At 51.2% G+C, this 17292-nt stretch overlaps 2 protein-coding genes across 2 annotated transcripts; one reads left to right on the forward strand and one right to left on the reverse strand.

Moving 5' to 3' along the window:
* The first annotated feature begins 2971 nt into the window (after positions 1-2971).
* aldob (aldolase, fructose-bisphosphate B) lies at positions 2972-8215 on the forward strand. Its single transcript, XM_088919426.1, has 8 exons — positions 2972-3106; positions 3543-3754; positions 4223-4277; positions 4436-4596; positions 5643-5726; positions 6717-6891; positions 7156-7355; positions 7498-8215. The coding sequence occupies exons 1-8, from the start codon at positions 2995-2997 to the stop codon at positions 7591-7593; spliced, it is 1095 nt and encodes a 364-aa protein (XP_088775552.1). The 5' UTR covers positions 2972-2994; the 3' UTR covers positions 7594-8215.
* A 1083-nt stretch (positions 8216-9298) lies between these two features.
* On the reverse strand, positions 9299-12522 carry LOC148832600 (L-asparaginase-like). Its single transcript, XM_088918237.1, has 6 exons — positions 12388-12522; positions 11083-11178; positions 10609-10769; positions 10436-10519; positions 10178-10340; positions 9299-9454 (listed from the first exon to the last, which is right to left on the reverse strand). The coding sequence occupies exons 1-6, from the start codon at positions 12520-12522 to the stop codon at positions 9299-9301; spliced, it is 795 nt and encodes a 264-aa protein (XP_088774363.1).
* Positions 12523-17292: the final 4770 nt, after the last annotated feature.

Below are 17292 nucleotides of genomic sequence, written 5' to 3' on the forward strand. Positions count from 1 at the left end.
TGAGTTCTTTCTCCCAGTATGGAACCTCATGTACTGTTGTCAGGTATAAAGTCCTCTTCCTGAGTTAATTAGACCAGGAGCATGAGTTCTTCCTCCCACTGTGGAACCTCGTAGATTGATTTCAGGGATAAAGTCCTCTTCTTGTCTCTCAGGGATCAGAGATGGAAAGCACTGACCTAAGCATTACAAAGTAATACACACACGGGACGTGCACAGCGCCACCAAAACAACACTCATTACGCACTCCCCCAGCACACACCGGGACTCAACCAGGAACAAACGGCGAACACAACAAGCCCACCCCCCACCAGCCACGCCCACTTCGCCCCCTTTCGACCAATCGCATCGCGAAATCCTCAGACCGCCCGCCAACGCCCCCAGAGCCCCGCCCCGTCACCACAGAACCACGCCTTCTTGGTTGGCGTCACGATGGGCCACGTCACGAATCGATTTGATCCACAAAGCGGCACTTTAAATACTGCGACCTGAAAGCGCTCTTGCACTCCGTTCGCCTCGCAGGCACAGCGTGTGGAGGGACTCGAGACTCCGTCTTCTTCTGCAGTCACAATCTGCGATCAAGTGAGTTGCTCTGTAGTTGTTAATGGCACTGTCAGGGGGGTCAGTGGGGGTCCCCAGGAGGGACAGACCGCCTGGGGAGCGGGTCACAGGTAGAGTCCGTGCAGTTCAGAATGATTATTGAACGCCTCGTTTGCAAGGTGAGGTATCTGTGCAAGGTAGCTTCACTGCAGCTGCTGCAGGTGTAAAAGTGTGTTAATTAAACGCAACCAAGCTGGAACACCTGTGCGCGCGGCAGCTGGGGTTTGAGCGCGCAGAGCTGTTTCAGGAGCTGTGTCCCACGGGACTCCGCTGGACTGGACCCCTGGAGCCGAAGAGAGGCCGGGCGCTGAGAGGTGGGCGGGCAGGACAGGTCCAGTGGGGAGGAAGCGGGAACTGGAGATGTTGTTCGAGTGGCTGAGGGCGGAGCACACCGGGCTGGGCTGCTGAAGTCCGGGCCTTGGTCCGAATAGGGATGAGAAGCCCGGCCAGGGCTCACGACTTCTGCTGCTCTAGCGCGACGTACTGCCCACTGTATTACAGCTGAGCTGAACACGGAGAAGCGATTATGAAGCTAAACACTATTGCTGGTGTTCGCGCGGGGCTGCGGGCTCGGGGTGGCGCGCGCGTGGTACCCGCCCCGAACTGGCCTGGTTCTGGTTCTGGAGCTGCACCGACACCGAGCTCGTGAAGACGTTCACGGGGGTGCAGAAACTGTACTTCGTCATTGAGTTCAAAGAGGTTTCATCTCGATTTTACGTCGTTTTGACTTTTTTTTTCATTTGTCGTGTCGTTTTTACGTCTCGTAAAGCGTTCTGAGGCTTTTTTTAAAGGCTCTGAAACGCGTTGTGACCGGCCGTGGAGCGGGGGACCCGTGGAAACGGCAGCCCCCCTGCAGAGACACGGGCGCACCCACTGGTGTCGAGTACGCGCACCGCCGGCAGCCCCGTGAACTCTGCCCCCCCTCACGGTCACGGTCAGCCCCCAGACTGAAGTTCAGCAGAGGAAACCAGGCAAATATTGACTGAGGGGGTGGGGAGAGGGAGGAGGCTGGAGAACTGAACTGACAGCATTGTTTGTGCTGGAGCTCCTGAGGGCTGCTCTTTAGCCTGCAAGGATGACTGAGCAACAGCACTGAGACTCCCATTGCACAACTGCCTGGCTAGAGCCCCAGGATCTGCCAGCTGGAGGCCCCTGAGCCTCGCAAGGGGGCTGCTCCGGTGCCTGCCCGCCTGCCCGCCCGCCCCTGAGCCTCGCAAGGGGGCTGCTCCGGTGCCTGCCCGCCTGCCCGCCCGCCCCTGAGCCTCGCAAGGGGGCTGCTCCGGTGCCTGCCCGCCCCTGAGCCTCGCAAGGGGGCTGCTCCGGTGCCTGCCCGCCTGCCCGCCCCTGAGCCTCGCAAGGGGGCTGCTCCGGTGCCTGCCTGCCCGCCCGCCCCTGAGCCTCGCAAGGGGGCTGGAACACCTGTGCGCGCGGCAGCTGGGGTTTGAGCGCGCAGAGCTGTTTCAGGAGCTGTGTCCCACGGGACTCCGCTGGACTGGACCCCTGGAGCCGAAGAGAGGCCGGGCGCTGAGAGGTGGGCGGGCAGGACAGGTCCAGTGGGGAGGAAGCGGGAACTGGAGATGTTGTTCGAGTGGCTGAGGGCGGAGCACACCGGGCTGGGCTGCTGAAGTCCGGGCCTTGGTCTGAATAGGGATGAGAAGCCCGGCCAGGGCTCACGACTTCTGCTGCTCTAGCGCGACTCGCAAGGGGGCTGCTCCGGTGCCTGCCCGCCCCTGAGCCTCGCAAGGGGGCTGCTCCGGTGCCTGCCCGCCTGCCCGCCCCTGAGCCTCGCAAGGGGGCTGCTCCGGTGCCTGCCCGCCTGCCCGCCCCTGAGCCTCGCAAGGGGGCTGCTCCGGTGCCTGCCCGCCTGCCCGCCCCTGAGCCTCGCAAGGGGGCTGCTCCGGTGCCTGCCCGCCTGCCCGCCCCTGAGCCTCGCAAGGGGGCTGCTCCGGTGCCTGCCCGCCTGCCCGCCCCTGAGCCTTGCAAGGGGGCTGCTCCGGTGCCTGCCCGCCTGCCCCTGAGCCTCGCAAGGGGGCTGCTCCGGTGCCTGCCCGCCTGCCCGCCCCTGAGCCTCGCAAGGGGGCTGCTCCGGTGCCTGCCCGCCCGCCCCTGAGCCTCGCAAGGGGGCTGCTCCGGCTCCCGCCGCGGAGCGTGTCAACATGAGCCTGGCTGCAGTGTTACAAGCCAAGAGCTTCATTTGGTCAGGTCTCAGAATCTCCTATCAATGCTGTGGATGGACCAGTAGGTGGTTTTCCCTCTGGACTGCAGCTGTGATGCACTGTGCAAACGCAGACCAAATTTAATAACCACACTGACCACAATAAACCAGTGGTAAGGTACTGTAGTGTTCAGTCAGTTAGTATGTCTGCGATGAATTAACCCCTCTCTCTCTGTGGCAGGATGACTCACCAGTTCACCTATCTGACTCCGGAGCAGAAGAAGGAGCTCTCCTCTATTGCTCAGAGGATTGTGGCAACAGGGAAAGGGATCCTGGCTGCAGACGAGTCTGTAGGTGAGAGAGGGGACGATTGTCTGTTGCTCATGTATGAGGGTTGTCTGTTCTATTCTGCTGTCTACAGCCATTCTACTGTGGCACCTTGACACCACACTGGAGATGCTCTCCATTAGCTTCGGTTTACTCCTGTATATGGCAGTGCATTTAAAATTGAGAACAGGAGACACTTCTTTACACAAAGGGTGGGGGGAGTGTGGAACAAGCTGTCCAGCCATGTTGTTGGAGGCGATACCCTGGCTTCTTTAAAGAAACAGCTTGATAAGATCCTCCAGTCAGGACAGGACTTCTTTAAAAAAAACAGCCGGGTGAGAGCCTTGGATTGGTTAACTGCCGATGACCCATGTGGCTGGATGGGCCGAGCAGCCTCCTCTCGGTGTGACTGCTGTCCCACGCGGCGTGGTTACCGGCCCGTCCTCCCGTCTCTCTCGCCCAGGCACGATGGGGAAGCGGCTGCAGAAGATCGGCGTGGAGAACACCGAGGAGAACAGGCGGCAGTTCCGCCAGCTTCTCTTCTCCGTCGATCCCTCCATCTCGGAGTGCATCGGAGGGGTCATCTTCTTCCACGAGACGCTGTATCAGAAGGCGGACAACGGGGTGCTCTTCCCAAAGATGGTCAAGGACAAGGGCATCGTGGTGGGCATCAAGGTCAGTCTCGGCCGGCACTACTAGACTGTGATAGACATCACAACTTATGCAGGGTTGACAGAGGGCAGAAAGACCTGCAGAGGGCGCTGTGCCTACAGCAGGGTGTCCAGTCCTGGTCCTGGAGGGGGCACTGTGCCTACAGCAGGGTGTCCAGTCCTGGTCCTGGAGGGGGCGCTGTGTCTACAGCAGGGCTGTCCAGTCCCGGTCCCGGAGGGGGCGCTGTGTCTACAGCAGGGTGTCCAGTCCTGGTCCTGGAGGGGGCGCTGTGTCTACAGCAGGGCTGTCCGGTCCTGGTCCTGGAGGGGGTGCTGTGTCTACAGCAGGTTGTCCAGTCCTGGTCCTGGAGGGGGTGCTGTGCTGTCCCCCCTGCTAGTTTTAGTTCTCCACAGAACGTGGAATCTCAGCTATGACAGTCTGATAGTCGCTGGGCACATGTGAATCAATGTGACACTCTATTTCTATGGGCAGGTGGATAAAGGCACAGCAGCACTGGCTGGAACAGATGGAGAGACGACAACACAGGGTAACATCTCCCTCTCTCTCAGTGCAGTGTTAATGTCCTGTAGTGTCCAGTCAGTGTGTCTGGACTGTATTAACCCCTCTCTCTCAGTGCAGTGTTAATGTCTTGTAGTGTCTAGTCAGTGTGTCTGGACTGTACTAACCCTTTGCTCTGTAATTCAGGGTTGGATGGACTGGCAGAGCGCTGTGCCCAGTACAAGAAGGACGGTGTTGACTTTGCCAAGTGGCGGTGTGTGCTGAAGATCTCGGAGAGCTGCCCCTCCTCCCTTGCCATCGCAGAGAATGCCAATGTCCTGGCGCGATACGCCAGCATCTGCCAGCAGGTGGTGTTTCACACACAGATAGAGACATAAGCGCTGCCATGCAGTGGTGTTAAGTCCTGGGAAGCAGTCGCCTGCTCCTCTTTACATCTCCTACGGCTGAGAATCAGCAGAAGATAAACAGCCCATTCTTTGATCAAGCTGTTGATTCAGTTGAGGAGCTGAGGGCATGGTTGAGATGTCATCTGGAATTCCCCATGTCTCTGAAAGGACCAGCCAGCATGATCTTCATGCCACAGGATTATTCTATCACCTGGCTGTTTTGTCTTCTCAAGCCAGTTAGCAAGTGAGGCGTTAAAAAGAGTTACACAGCCTGCTGGACTGTTATCACATGGGGCCCTCTCTATGTGCGCAGTCATGCAGTATCCACACACGCCCCACTGCACACGGCTCAGGGGGAGGAGAGGAACTGCTGCATCACCTAAATTCACAGAGAGCTTCAGAGAAAGTATTGTTCCAAGACTAGATGGGATTGAATCACTGGGGTCAGCACCCCTACTCTCACTGACAGTGTCCTGGGTCTGTAATGGCCAAGTACCAGTTTAACAGTACCTCCTACAGCAGTGTCTCTGGTCACCATACTGGTGCATGAGTTTGGAGGTTACAATCCAAAGGCAAGAGCTCCACCTACTGCTCCATCTACACCACATTGAGCGGCAACCCCCTTTTCCCTGGTCTCTCATCCCACTACTGGCCAGGCCCAGCCTTGCTTGGTTTGTGTGATCTGACCTGATCATACCCTTGTCTTCTGTAGCATGACGTTTTTAGGGTCTTTGAAGTATTTTGACAATCTCTCATGGGTGCTTGGTTCTGTCTACCCCAGGACTTAGATGAGTCTAGCAGGCTCTTTTGATCTGAACCACAAATAAGCTTATTTGATTGACCAACCACCCAAATTTACTCCATCTTATCAGTCCAGCTGCCTTTATGCAGTTTTTGCTATGCCTGTCTCTATGCTTTTGGTCCATTTGACCTGAAATTCTAAGTCCTATCTTGAACATACAAATACGTAAAAATTCACAATTTCATCTATTTATCATATTTTTCAGAATGGTCTGGTGCCTATTGTTGAACCAGAGATTTTGCCTGATGGGGACCATGACCTCCTGCGCTGTCAATATGTCACAGAAAAGGTTTGTACTGTATTAACCCCTCTCTCTCAGTGCAGTGTTAATGTACTGTGGTGTCCAGTCAGTGTGTCTGGACTGTATTAACCCCTCTCTCTCAGTGCAGTGTTAATGTACTGGAGTGTCCAGTCAGTGTGTCTGGACTGTATTAACCCCCCTCTCTCAGTGCAGTGTTAATGTCCTGTAGTGTCCAGTCAGTGTGTCTGGACTGTATTAACCCCTCTCTCTCAGTGCAGTGTTAATGTCCTGTAGTGTCCAGTCAGTGTGTCTGTACTGTATTAACCCCTCTCTCAGTGCAGTGTTAATGTCCTGTAGTGTCCAGTCAGTGTGTCTGGACTGTATTAACCCCTCTCTCTCAGTGCAGTGTTAATGTCCTGTAGTGTCCAGTCAGTGTGTCTGGACTGTATTAACCCCTCTCTCTCAGTGCAGTGTTAATGTCCTGGAGTGTCCAGTCAGTGTGTCTGGACTGTATTAACCCCTCTCTCTCAGTGCAGTGTTAATGTACTGGAGTGTCCAGTCAGTGTGTCTGGACTGTATTAACCCCTCTCTCTCAGTGCAGTGTTAATGTACTGGAGTGTCCAGTCAGTGTGTCTGGACTGTATTAACCCCTCTCTCTCAGTGCAGTGTTAATGTCCTGGAGTGTCCAGTCAGTGTGTCTGGACTGTATTAACCCCTCTCTCTCAGTGCAGTGTTAATGTCCTGGAGTGTCCAGTCAGTGTGTCTGGACTGTATTAACCCCTCTCTCTCAGTGCAGTGTTAATGTCCTGGAGTGTCCAGTCAGTGTGTCTGGACTGTATTAACCCCTCTCTCTCTCAGTGCAGTGTTAATGTCCTGTAGTGTCCAGTCAGTGTGTCTGGACTGTATTAACCCCTCTCTCTCAGTGCAGTGTTAATGTACTGTAGTGTCCAGTCAGTGTGTCTGGACTGTATTAACCCCTCTCTCTCAGTGCAGTGTTAATGTCCTGTCTGTACTGTACTAAGCTGTTGCTCTCTTCAGGTGCTCTCAGCAGTATATAAGGCCCTCAATGATCACCATGTCTACCTGGAGGGAACCCTGCTGAAGCCCAACATGGTGACTGCTGGCCATTCCTGTTCCAAGAAGTACACGCCCCAGGAAGTCGCCATGGCAACTGTGACGGCACTGCGCCGCACAGTGCCAGCTGCTGTGCCTGGTCAGTCGCGGCCCCTGATGTACCGTGTACATGCACCCTGACACTGATGCACCAAGATGGAGCCCACAGCGACAGCATTATGAGGAGTGCAAATCATTAGGGAGAGCGTATCGATGTGGACACTCTACACACTGATACTCGCTGAGTTGGTGTTCTAGCACTGCATCTCCAGCACACACGCTGATACAGGGATAAACTGCAGAGACAAACAGACACGCTTAGCCGCAGTCTGTCCTAGTGATGCGTCTCCCTCCCTCTCTACAGGAATCTGCTTCCTCTCTGGGGGGCAGAGTGAAGAGGAGGCCTCCCTGAACCTCAACGCCATGAACCAGTGCTCCCTGCCCCGGCCCTGGAAGCTGACCTTCTCGTACGGCCGGGCTCTGCAGGCCTCGGCCCTCTCAGCCTGGGGAGGGAAGCCGGGCAACAAGCAAGCTGCCCAGACGGCCTTCTGCACCCGCGCCAAGGTGGGGGCTGAGAGTGGTGCTGGCTTTACCCTACATGCCTGTTTGTTCTTGGCGGAGCGGGGCGCTGGGGTCAGACTTCACACTGTCAGCTCCTTTTTCTCAGACACCTGTCCTGAGATCACATTGTCTTTCTTCTCTGCAGATCAACGGCCTGGCAGCCAAAGGAGAGTACAAGCCCAGTGGACAGGCTGACCAGTCTGCTACACAGTCTCTCTATACAGCCAGCTATGTCTACTAGACTACACTGAGAAATGTGCACTCTCACTGCACAGCTACACGTCACCCCAACATTATAACCAACACGTTTGCTCAGTATAATAACAAGCACAGTCACGGTAGACAGATGAGTTGAGCAGAAGCACACTGACACAGGCACACAGCTGGCCATGTCTTTAAGGTATACCGACGCTCTCGGAGACGCAGATGGACCACTGTACCAGAAGGCGGCTCATACTGCACAGCCAGCCACATATGTTAGGTATGCTGACTCACATAATCCTGTACACAGACAGACGGCTCTACCAGACATGCACTAACACAAGCACACAGCTACCCATATCCTTTAGAGAAAGTAGCACACTTTGTGCATAGACACACTTTGATGCCTTCCTATACTTCCTATACTTGGACACTAGCACTAGCACTCTTCCCCCCTGGTGCCACACGGACTTCTGTACAACCTGATCTCTGCTCAAGAACTGTGAACCCTGTTCAGAAAAGGATGCTGCTGGACTTGCTTCTGAAAGACCTGGAATGTATCCATTGTTTAAAGAGTCTGGCCCACCCTATTCTATTAGTAGCTGGCTGTAAGTCTGCCTGTGCTGTTGTAAGAAAGGAAATAAAGTCACCCTTAAACTGCATATCTGAAATGAGTTGTGTGACCTGTCTTTCCAGATGTTTACATGCACTGTTTGCTGATTGAAACTTCATCATAGTGTGAGCTGATCCAACAGGACTGTCAAACTTGAATGATTCAGTTGCTCCTTTATAGCCGCTTGGAGCGTGATCCATGCAAGTCTGGAGCAGTCGTACCTCAACACACCTCAGGATGAGAGGACCAGCTCCACACTTCAAACTGACAAGCTGGGATGTTGTGAGATTGGCCTGGTATGGGATTGCCTGAACAGGACTGTGACTGACAGTTTTTCTATAGACTGTGTAAACATGGTGAGGGGAGAAAAATTAATGGGTCCTAGGGTTTAAGATGGGGAACTGTTTCCAGCTCTCAACAGTACGAGTGTGGCTAGATGTCTGATATTATTGGCTCTTTTTCTCTGGATGTGGAAAATATTTTTTGGGGGTGGGGATTGAGATGAGGGTGGCCCGCTACCACAGGGGTTAGCACTGTTGCCTTGCAGTTTTCAGTCCTAGGTTCAATTTCAGAGCAGGGGTGCCAGCTGTGTGGTGTTTCTATGCTCTACCTGTGCTTGTGTTTCCTCCCACGGTCCACAGCCCTACTGGCAGGTAAGATGCTTTGGGGAAAATTGACCTGGGTGTGAGTGTGTGCATGTCTGTGAGCACCGTAAGGGACTGGTGTCCTGTCCAGGGTGTATCCTGCCTTGCGCCGTTTGCTTTCCAGGACTGGCCCAGCTCCCCTGCGACCCAGAACTGTATTAACATTGGATAAAGTGATCAGAGAACGGATAGATTGAAATGCTGCTTTGGAAATTGTGGTTGACTTTATTTGTAATGGAAATTTATTAGAAATATAAGGTATTTAATATTAATAAATAAATTAGCAATACAAATAAAGTACAATGAACTGGAAATCAGGTGAATGAGGTACAGGGTACTTTAGAGAATGTACAGGGCATTGGACATGAGAGGAGAAAGGCCAGGTCTCTTTGACAAGGGCCACAGCCCGCGAGCTGAAGAACAGGGGTGTGATAATTCGATCCTGCTCACGTGCTCAAGTCCAGCAAGCCGCAGCAGGTCCGGGGCTGTCAGTCGTCCGAGGGCACCTGCTCGGCAGTGAACTTCAGGTAGGCCTCCCTGGTGGGGAACTGCTCAGTGAAGCGCGGGTGGAAGAGCTTCAGAACGTTCTGGAAGCCATTCTTTCGGGCCTCGTCCACAGCCGTCCTGCCCCGGACATCCCTCTCCTGAGAGAGACAGAGCACACCACGTCTGATCTAACATTGTGGATTCGCCATTAAACAGAATGCACTAATGAGTGTTACTGAAAGGCAAAAATGACAGTGCACTAATACATACAGCAGACTAGCCACGTGAAACTCCAGGAAGTAACCAAAAGACGGCGATGGCTTCTCCCCAAGGAACAGGGTTCTCAGGTGCAGCTCTTCATATCCGTCTCTGAAGGCTGCATTATACACTGTTTCACTACACAGCTGTGGGGAACTGCACATGAGTGCTCTTCTATCACTCCTCTGGCTCTCACACTAATAACTGCAGTGCTGCCAGAGCAGCCTGAGTCACACAGAGGTGTTGTCGCCCCCTTCTGGTTCCAATGTGAAACTACGTGTGGTTAGTTTGCCACAACATGGAACTTTACTGTAATGTGCTAGTAAATCAATAAAACAGATCATATTCTACTACTCCATGAAGAAAAGGGGTAGTAAATTATATACACTATAAATGGACATAATGATGAGTTGTTAAATACCACATTACTATAGTGACTGTCATACAATGTGTCTGCACTGTAGTAACATCTCTTTCGGTGCAGTGTGCAGTGTTAATGTACTGTAGTCCTGTCTGTTCTGTATGAAGCTGTTTCTCTCTTTAGCTTCTCTCTCTTCAGGTGCTCTCAGTGGTCAGTGGTGTATAAGGCCCAGAGTGATCACCATGTCTCCGCTGTGTCTCACCAGTGGAGTAGCCCCGTAGTCCAGCAGTGTGGCGACCATGACTGGGTCTCTCAGCCTCACTGCCAGGTGCATTGCAGTGCGGTTGTCATAATCGCCCTGGTCCATGTTGGTGCCAGATAGGAACCAGCCATACAGGATCTGATAATCTTTATTGACCACTGCACTGAAAGAGAGAGGAGGATTAACTGTCATCAACAGAACAGCAACACTAAACTGAGAGAGTATAATGTAGACATTGTGCAGTACAGGTCTACTCACTGTATGAGCTCAATTCCTATCCTGACGGGTGGAATGGAAAGAGTGGCCCCCTTTGTCCTGAGGATCCTGATGATATCATAGTGCCTGGTGGAGAGCAGATGCACAGTGCAGTACAGAACCTGGTAAAGTACTATGCTGTCCTAAGGAAAGGTACAGTAGAGAGGAGTACAGACCTGTGCCGTATAGCAAGGTGAAGAGGAGTGTTTCCAAATCGATCTGTCACTGCTGGGCTTGCACCCTTGGCCAAGAGATATTTGACCATGTCTAATTGGCCTGCTTCACAGGCTTTATGGAGTGGAGTGGTGCCATCATAATCGCCACAGTCCACATCAATCTACATAAGAGAGAGGGGGTTACTACAGTACAGACACACTGACGGGACACTCCAGTACATTAACACTGCACTGAGAGAGAGGGGTTAATACAGTCCAGACACACTGACTGGACACTACAGGATATTAACACTGCACTGAGAGAGAGGGGTTAATACAGTCCAGACGCACTGACTGGACACTACAGTACATTATCACTGCACTGAGAGAGAGGGGTTAGAGAGAGAGAAAGAGAGGGGGGTTAACCTAAAGAGACTTTCTTTAGGTTAGAAATACAAATATTATATTAAGTGTGGAGTACAGCCCATCTCTCACCGTCTCCAGTATTTCCTGTAGAGCGAGGACGTCATTGTTTTCTACAGCCCCACAGGCAAAGGAGGGCAGAAGCTCATGAAGTAGTCCTTTCCTCTCCTGAGTAAGAGAGCAGAGTGCAGGGAGAGGAGAGAAGGGAGGATAAGAGAGGAGAAAGCAAGGAGAGAGAGGAGGAAGGAGGAAGAGGAGAGGGGATAGAGGAGAGAGGAGGTATTCATGCAGAGAAAATTCAAATACATATTCAAAGTCATTGTAGTTTTGCCAAAACAGAAACAATTAACAGAACATTTACAGTATAAAGATATTATTGGACATTTATGGACATCATAGAACAATTTTCTCTGCACATTCCTGCTGTCAGGACACACACAACAAGATTCACACACAGTTATATTTAAGAAGTTCGAGAAGAGAGCTTCATCAGCATGCGTAGGCTGCAAAAGGACCAAGTAAACGTTTATTCCATGTTGAAAGGAAAAGAAAAGAGACATAGCGATTAGGCTGTGGGGCCTTCTTCAGGTGTTCAATTACAATTAAAATTTATTTAATGTAAAGAGCACGTTTCGTTCCACAGAATTCAGAATCTCTCTATACACAAGGGGGAACTATTTTTCCCCCACTATAGCTCAGCCCCACCTGGAGCCACACAGCCCCCTCCTGCACCAGCAGCCCCACCTGGAGCCACACAGCCCCCTCCTGCACCGGCATCCCCACCTGGAGACACACAGCCCCCTCCTGCACCAGCAGCCCTACCTGGAGCCACACAGCCCCCTCCTGCACCGGCATCCCCACCTGGGAGACACACAGCCCCCTCCTGCACCAGCAGCTCCACCTGGGAGACACACAGCCCCCTCCTGCACCAGCAGCTCCACCTGGGAGACACACAGCCCCCTCCTGCACCCCACCTGGGAGACACACAGCCCCCTCCTGCACCAGCGGCCCCACCTGGGAGACACACAGCCCCCTCCTGCACCAATGGCCTCACCTGGGAGACACACAGCCCCCTCCTGCACCAGCGGCCCCACCTGGGAGACACACAGCCCCCTCCTGCACCAATGGCCTCACCTGGGAGACACACAGCCCCCTCCTGCACCAGCGGCCCCACCTGGGAGACACACAGCCCCCTCCTGCACTCCACCTGGGAGACACACAGCCCCATTTCTGACATGTGAGTAGATCAGATGGCAAGGTGGTAAGTTGTCACACAATAACTATTCCTCCACCTTCTCCAGAAGATAATAACTGTTTTATAAGCATTATAACTGCTGCTGTCAGGACCTACAAAGTCCCTCTCTGTTTCTTCAGTACCTCTATGTCTTTATTGCGAAGCCAGGGCAGCTCCAGCACCTCCCCGACCCAGCGCAGGAATCTCCTGCTTCTCACCACGGCGCCGGAGATCAGGAAGGGCCTGCTGTCACTGTCCTCTGCTGGAGACGCCTCCATTAGTCTGGAGTAATACAGCAATACACTGCGTTGACACAGCTCCTAACACAGTTCCTGAGCAACGCCTCTGTAATACAGCTGTTTATACAGCTAATACAGCCCCCATCAGCCCTGGAGTAATACAAGAGCACTGCTGTTGACACAGTTCCAGAGCAACACCTCCTAGATCTGGCTGCCCTGTTAACAGTGTGTAAACTGTGTTCTGTAAATGACATGTGAAATAAATGAAATCTTTTGAATCTGTACAGTGCAGTTTGATATAGTCTCACACGTTAAGAGTGTTCTTGCTTACTGGGAGCAGTACCTGTTAAGGAGTGGTTGTGTTGTGAACAATTTGGATTAATTTGCCTGTTCATGAATATTTAAATGTATCAAGAGTTTTAGTTTCTCACTACTTCTTATATCATTTCATGCTGATGACTCTTAAATTTTCCTCTCTCTTCCTCCCACCGACAATAAAGGCTCCTGTATCTCTCCTGTCATGCAGCCCTGTCCTGGAGGTCACATACTGGGCTGCAGCTCTACTGAGTTTATTCCCCTCTCTTCTTGAATGACTGTTCTCAATCAGGCAGATGTGGCAGTTCTGGGATTAGATACCTTAGTCTAGGGGAGAATGTTTATCTAATCCTAGAGTGTTACTCACAGTGCATCAGAAAGTGTCTCTGCTTCTCCCTGCTGGCAGTGGGAGCACAGCCTGTCCTGTCTGTACAGGTCTGCCTGTGTCTAGTTTGTATTTTCAGGCTGTGGTCACTGAGTTTGTCCTCCCCGGACAGCCAGGGCTGTCTGTGTGCAGTTTCAATGTCCAGGCTGTGGTCACCGACTCTGTCCTCTATGGGCATCCAGGTCTGTCTGTGTCCAGTTTGTATTTTCGGGCTGTGTTCACTGAGTCTGTCCTCCCTGGACAGTCAGGTCTGTCTGTGTCCAGTGTCTAGGTCCAGACAGTGGTCTCTCAGCCTGTCCTCTCTGGACAGTCAGAACTCTGTGTGTCCAGTTTCTCTGGAGCATGTAGGTTGCCATGGCCCTTCACTCTTCTCTAGAAGCTGCTCCTCTCTTGCCCACCTTTCAGCAGCTGTTCAGACAGCACCTGTGACCTCTCACCTACATTCTTCAACTGTGTTGGACTAATGTTTTCCATTGTCAGACTGATACTGTCATTTGCAAGTTGCTCCTCTACGATAAATATGCAGTGCAAGGGTGTTTACGTTATTGCTTTGTATCCACACTGCTTGTATATCCTCGACTGCCTCTTCTTTCTCAGTATCGGCGTGTTTGGAAGGGCTGTTTTTCACAGCGCATGTGTGCTAGATTGTACAGAAGCGCATTGCTGCCACCATCCTCGTCTTTATCGCGTAATTACGGGAACATTCTCGCGTACTTCATGTGAACACGCGATAGCACAGTTGTCATATAATACCTTTGTCGCTACGTGCGGGCTCACAGTTTTAAGCAGTGGGACTGATGGCACGTATAAATGTTCATAATGTAACCATCATTGCTTTGATCTCTGAATCACACAAAGCTGGTTCTGTTCATCTTGTCTAAGAATTGCAAGATTTCAGTATGACTAGACCCCAGTCGAAAGCAGCAGCGCTGGACACTGACACGACCATGAACCCGAAAGCGCCAGCAAGCTCAGGGCAACGTTCACAGCTCGCACAGACACTGCAGTCGCCAGTGCTATTGTAACATTCTGGGCCCGGTTTAGGGTTTTAGGCATTCGTGTGAAAGAAAACAGAGCTTTCACTGGCCGATTAGCAGGCTTTATTGATAAAATACTAGCAGACCAAAAAAAGAGAAGAGGAAAAAGAATAACGGACACAGCCCCTCTATTCCCCGGTCAGAGGAAGATCACAGATCAAACAGCAATATCTCACACACTGGGACACACACACACAAACACAACATAAACTGGAATGTTACAGAACCTTAAACAGACAATACACACTAGCTGAATATTTGACCAAAATAAAAAATAACAAACAGAAACAGACCCTGACGAAGTACAGGCTCAGTGACCACAGCCTGGCCATAGAAACTGGGCGACACAGGCAGACCTGGCTGCCCAGAGAGGACAGGCTATGCTCCCACTGCCAGCGGGGAGAAACAGAGACTGAGGTGCACTTCCTACTGCACTGTGACAGATACTCTGGGATTAGAGAAACATTCTTCCCGAAATTCAGAAATCTAATCCCAGAGTTCCCACACCTGCCAGAATCACAACGGGTCCCAATCCTACTGGGAGAGGGAGGAGGGAACTCAGTTGAACTGGCAGCCCAGTATGTGATCTCCTGTCACAGCCTGAGGAACATTGAGTCTGTCTCCCAATAATGCTCCAGCCGCCTACAGAATATGTCAATATTTTATAATATGTCTTTGTTGTAAATGTCTGTAATATGTCTGTAGATTTTATTTTACTTCTATTTTTGTTTTGTTTCATGTAAATATCATTACTTTCATTTGCTTTGGCAACACTGATTGTACCCATCGGTCATGCTAATAAAGCACCTTGAATTGAATTGAATTGACTAAACACGACTTCACTCACGATAGACGCATTGCCACACACAAAACACTGAACATGTCAACCCGAATACAGTATCTCACACTATCTCGTCATTGCCAGATAGTTATCTCCTAATACGAGATAAGGGGGCGATTTTTCCCTTTGGTGGCAGCAATGCGCTTCCGTAAGATTGTGCGAGCTATCACTTTTAGTCAGTTTTGTTTTCGTAATGTATCTGGATGTTATCGTGCTTACTATTTCCTTCAGACACTTCAAACGACACATTTGTAGAAGTTGGAGTTCGTCCCGGGTATGGGCAGATGCAAATAAAAACAAATATCGCTGCGTTTATATTGTGAGCAGTCTGAGACACCTGTTAGGCAGTATGTACATATCTATTCGTGTTAAGAGAAGATAAAGAGACATTAACTGTTATAAAGACCTTTTGTATTGCAAGCGGTCTCACATAAATGACCTGTTAAAGAACACCTCAATGTATATTGAGATGTTTGAGATAATTCTACTGGAAAAGAGTGTTAATATTGTGTGCAGCAGTTTGATATTAATGTAACCGTAAGGGGTGTTCATATTGTGAGCAGTCTCAGGTGGAGTATCTGTTAAGGAATAAATCTGTGTACTGTGAGCAATGTGACATGTAGTAACGCTTAAAGGAGTGTTTATATTGTGAGTAGCGGGACATAAATTACCTGCCTCGGAGAGAAATACAGTTGGTCGTTTCGGCGGTTGGTCGCGCGAGACCAGCAGGTAGGACCCTCGAGGCACTCGGGGAGGAGGGGCGGGGGCGTCAGGTCGTTGTCAAGGAAACGAGCACGAGCCTGGGGCTCGAGAGCCGCGGGTCTCTTTCCTGTGTTCATGTTTGTGGAGCCGTTACTGGAGTAGAGGTGCGGCCCTCTCCGTCTCCACACACATCACAACCCGTTACGTGTAAAAGCCGTTTTGAGTCTTGAAGACAAGAAAGGCATGCCGGTACCCTCTTCTCCCTAAAGCACCTTAACCTAAGAGTCGTTGGTAAAATATGTTGGAAACGGGCCTGTTTATTAGTTTCATGTGAGCTACAAGAACGTGAAGAAGCCCTATCTCTGGCTACGTAATGTAAAAATAGAAATTTGCCTCTGTAACGGAGTAAAGTTGTGATTTTCCACTGAAGTACTGGACGGTTTGTAAATACAGTCGTTCGTTGTGAAGAATTGCGTCCCTTGCAGGGCGGGAACGGTACCACTGTAGGTTTCTCGGTGGGGGTGGGAAGGAAATATAGTTGATATTAATTAGTGTACAGTAAGTTAACTTTGGGGTTGGGTGTTCATTTTAATTTCTCCAGTTAGTGTTCCTGTGGGAGAAGTTGGGTGTATTTTTTTCCTCCAATTTAGCCAGAGCAGAAATCGAACATGTCGCCAAATTAGTGGTACGTGCGGGACAGTTGTGAAGAGCCCGTTTCCGCAGCTCTCTCAAATCTCTCTCTGTCCGGCTGGGAGCGCTCTCCCGCTGAGGTCGCTGGCTCCGTTGTGTATATCTGGATCGTTTAGTGTTTTCGTTTAAAATAAGGTTGTAAAGTGTAAAGTAATCATATGAGACGGGAGTGATAATTTGTTTAAAATACGTTTTCTTATATGTGATGTTTTCGTTCTATGCATTTCGTCTTTTGTGTGGTTCTTTAGGTCGACCCCAGTAGAGCCTGTCTGATATGGGCTTTACTTTTTATATATTGTCCGCTGTTGCTGCTATTCAATACCACAACACAGCGGAGAGGAAGGGCGGTAATTGTGGCGAATCTGCGCACACTACACCTCACTTCGCCGTGAATTTAATATTTAATATGATAAATGGGGGGAGGGGTGTTGTTACCGGTTATTGGGGAAGAGCTCGGAAACGTCAAAATAATTAGGCGGGAAACAGCCTCAACAACCTTTATTTTCTCAGCTCAGGGTATTGAAGTACAGGATTAAACAGGGCACTCGTATGACAGAGTTCAGTATGAACAGATTACAATCGGCGATGTTTTGAATGCAATACTAAAACTGATTAAAAACAATGGTGCTGTCAGAATGAGAGCAAGGCTGGTGATGATCAATACCGAGATGAGCCTGTGTGTCTGTACAGGTGCAGGAGGGGGCTGTGTGACTCCCAGGTGGAGCTGCTGGTGCAGGAGGGGGCTGTGACTCCCAGATGGGGACGCCGGTGCAGGAGGGGGCTGTGTGTCTCCCAGGTGGGGCTGCTGGTGCAGGAGGGGGCTGTGTGACTCCCAGATG

This window comes from Atractosteus spatula, chromosome 6 (genome assembly GCF_055471065.1).
Source record: "Atractosteus spatula isolate fAtrSpa1 chromosome 6, fAtrSpa1.hap1, whole genome shotgun sequence".
Taxonomy (NCBI): domain Eukaryota; kingdom Metazoa; phylum Chordata; class Actinopteri; order Semionotiformes; family Lepisosteidae; genus Atractosteus; species Atractosteus spatula.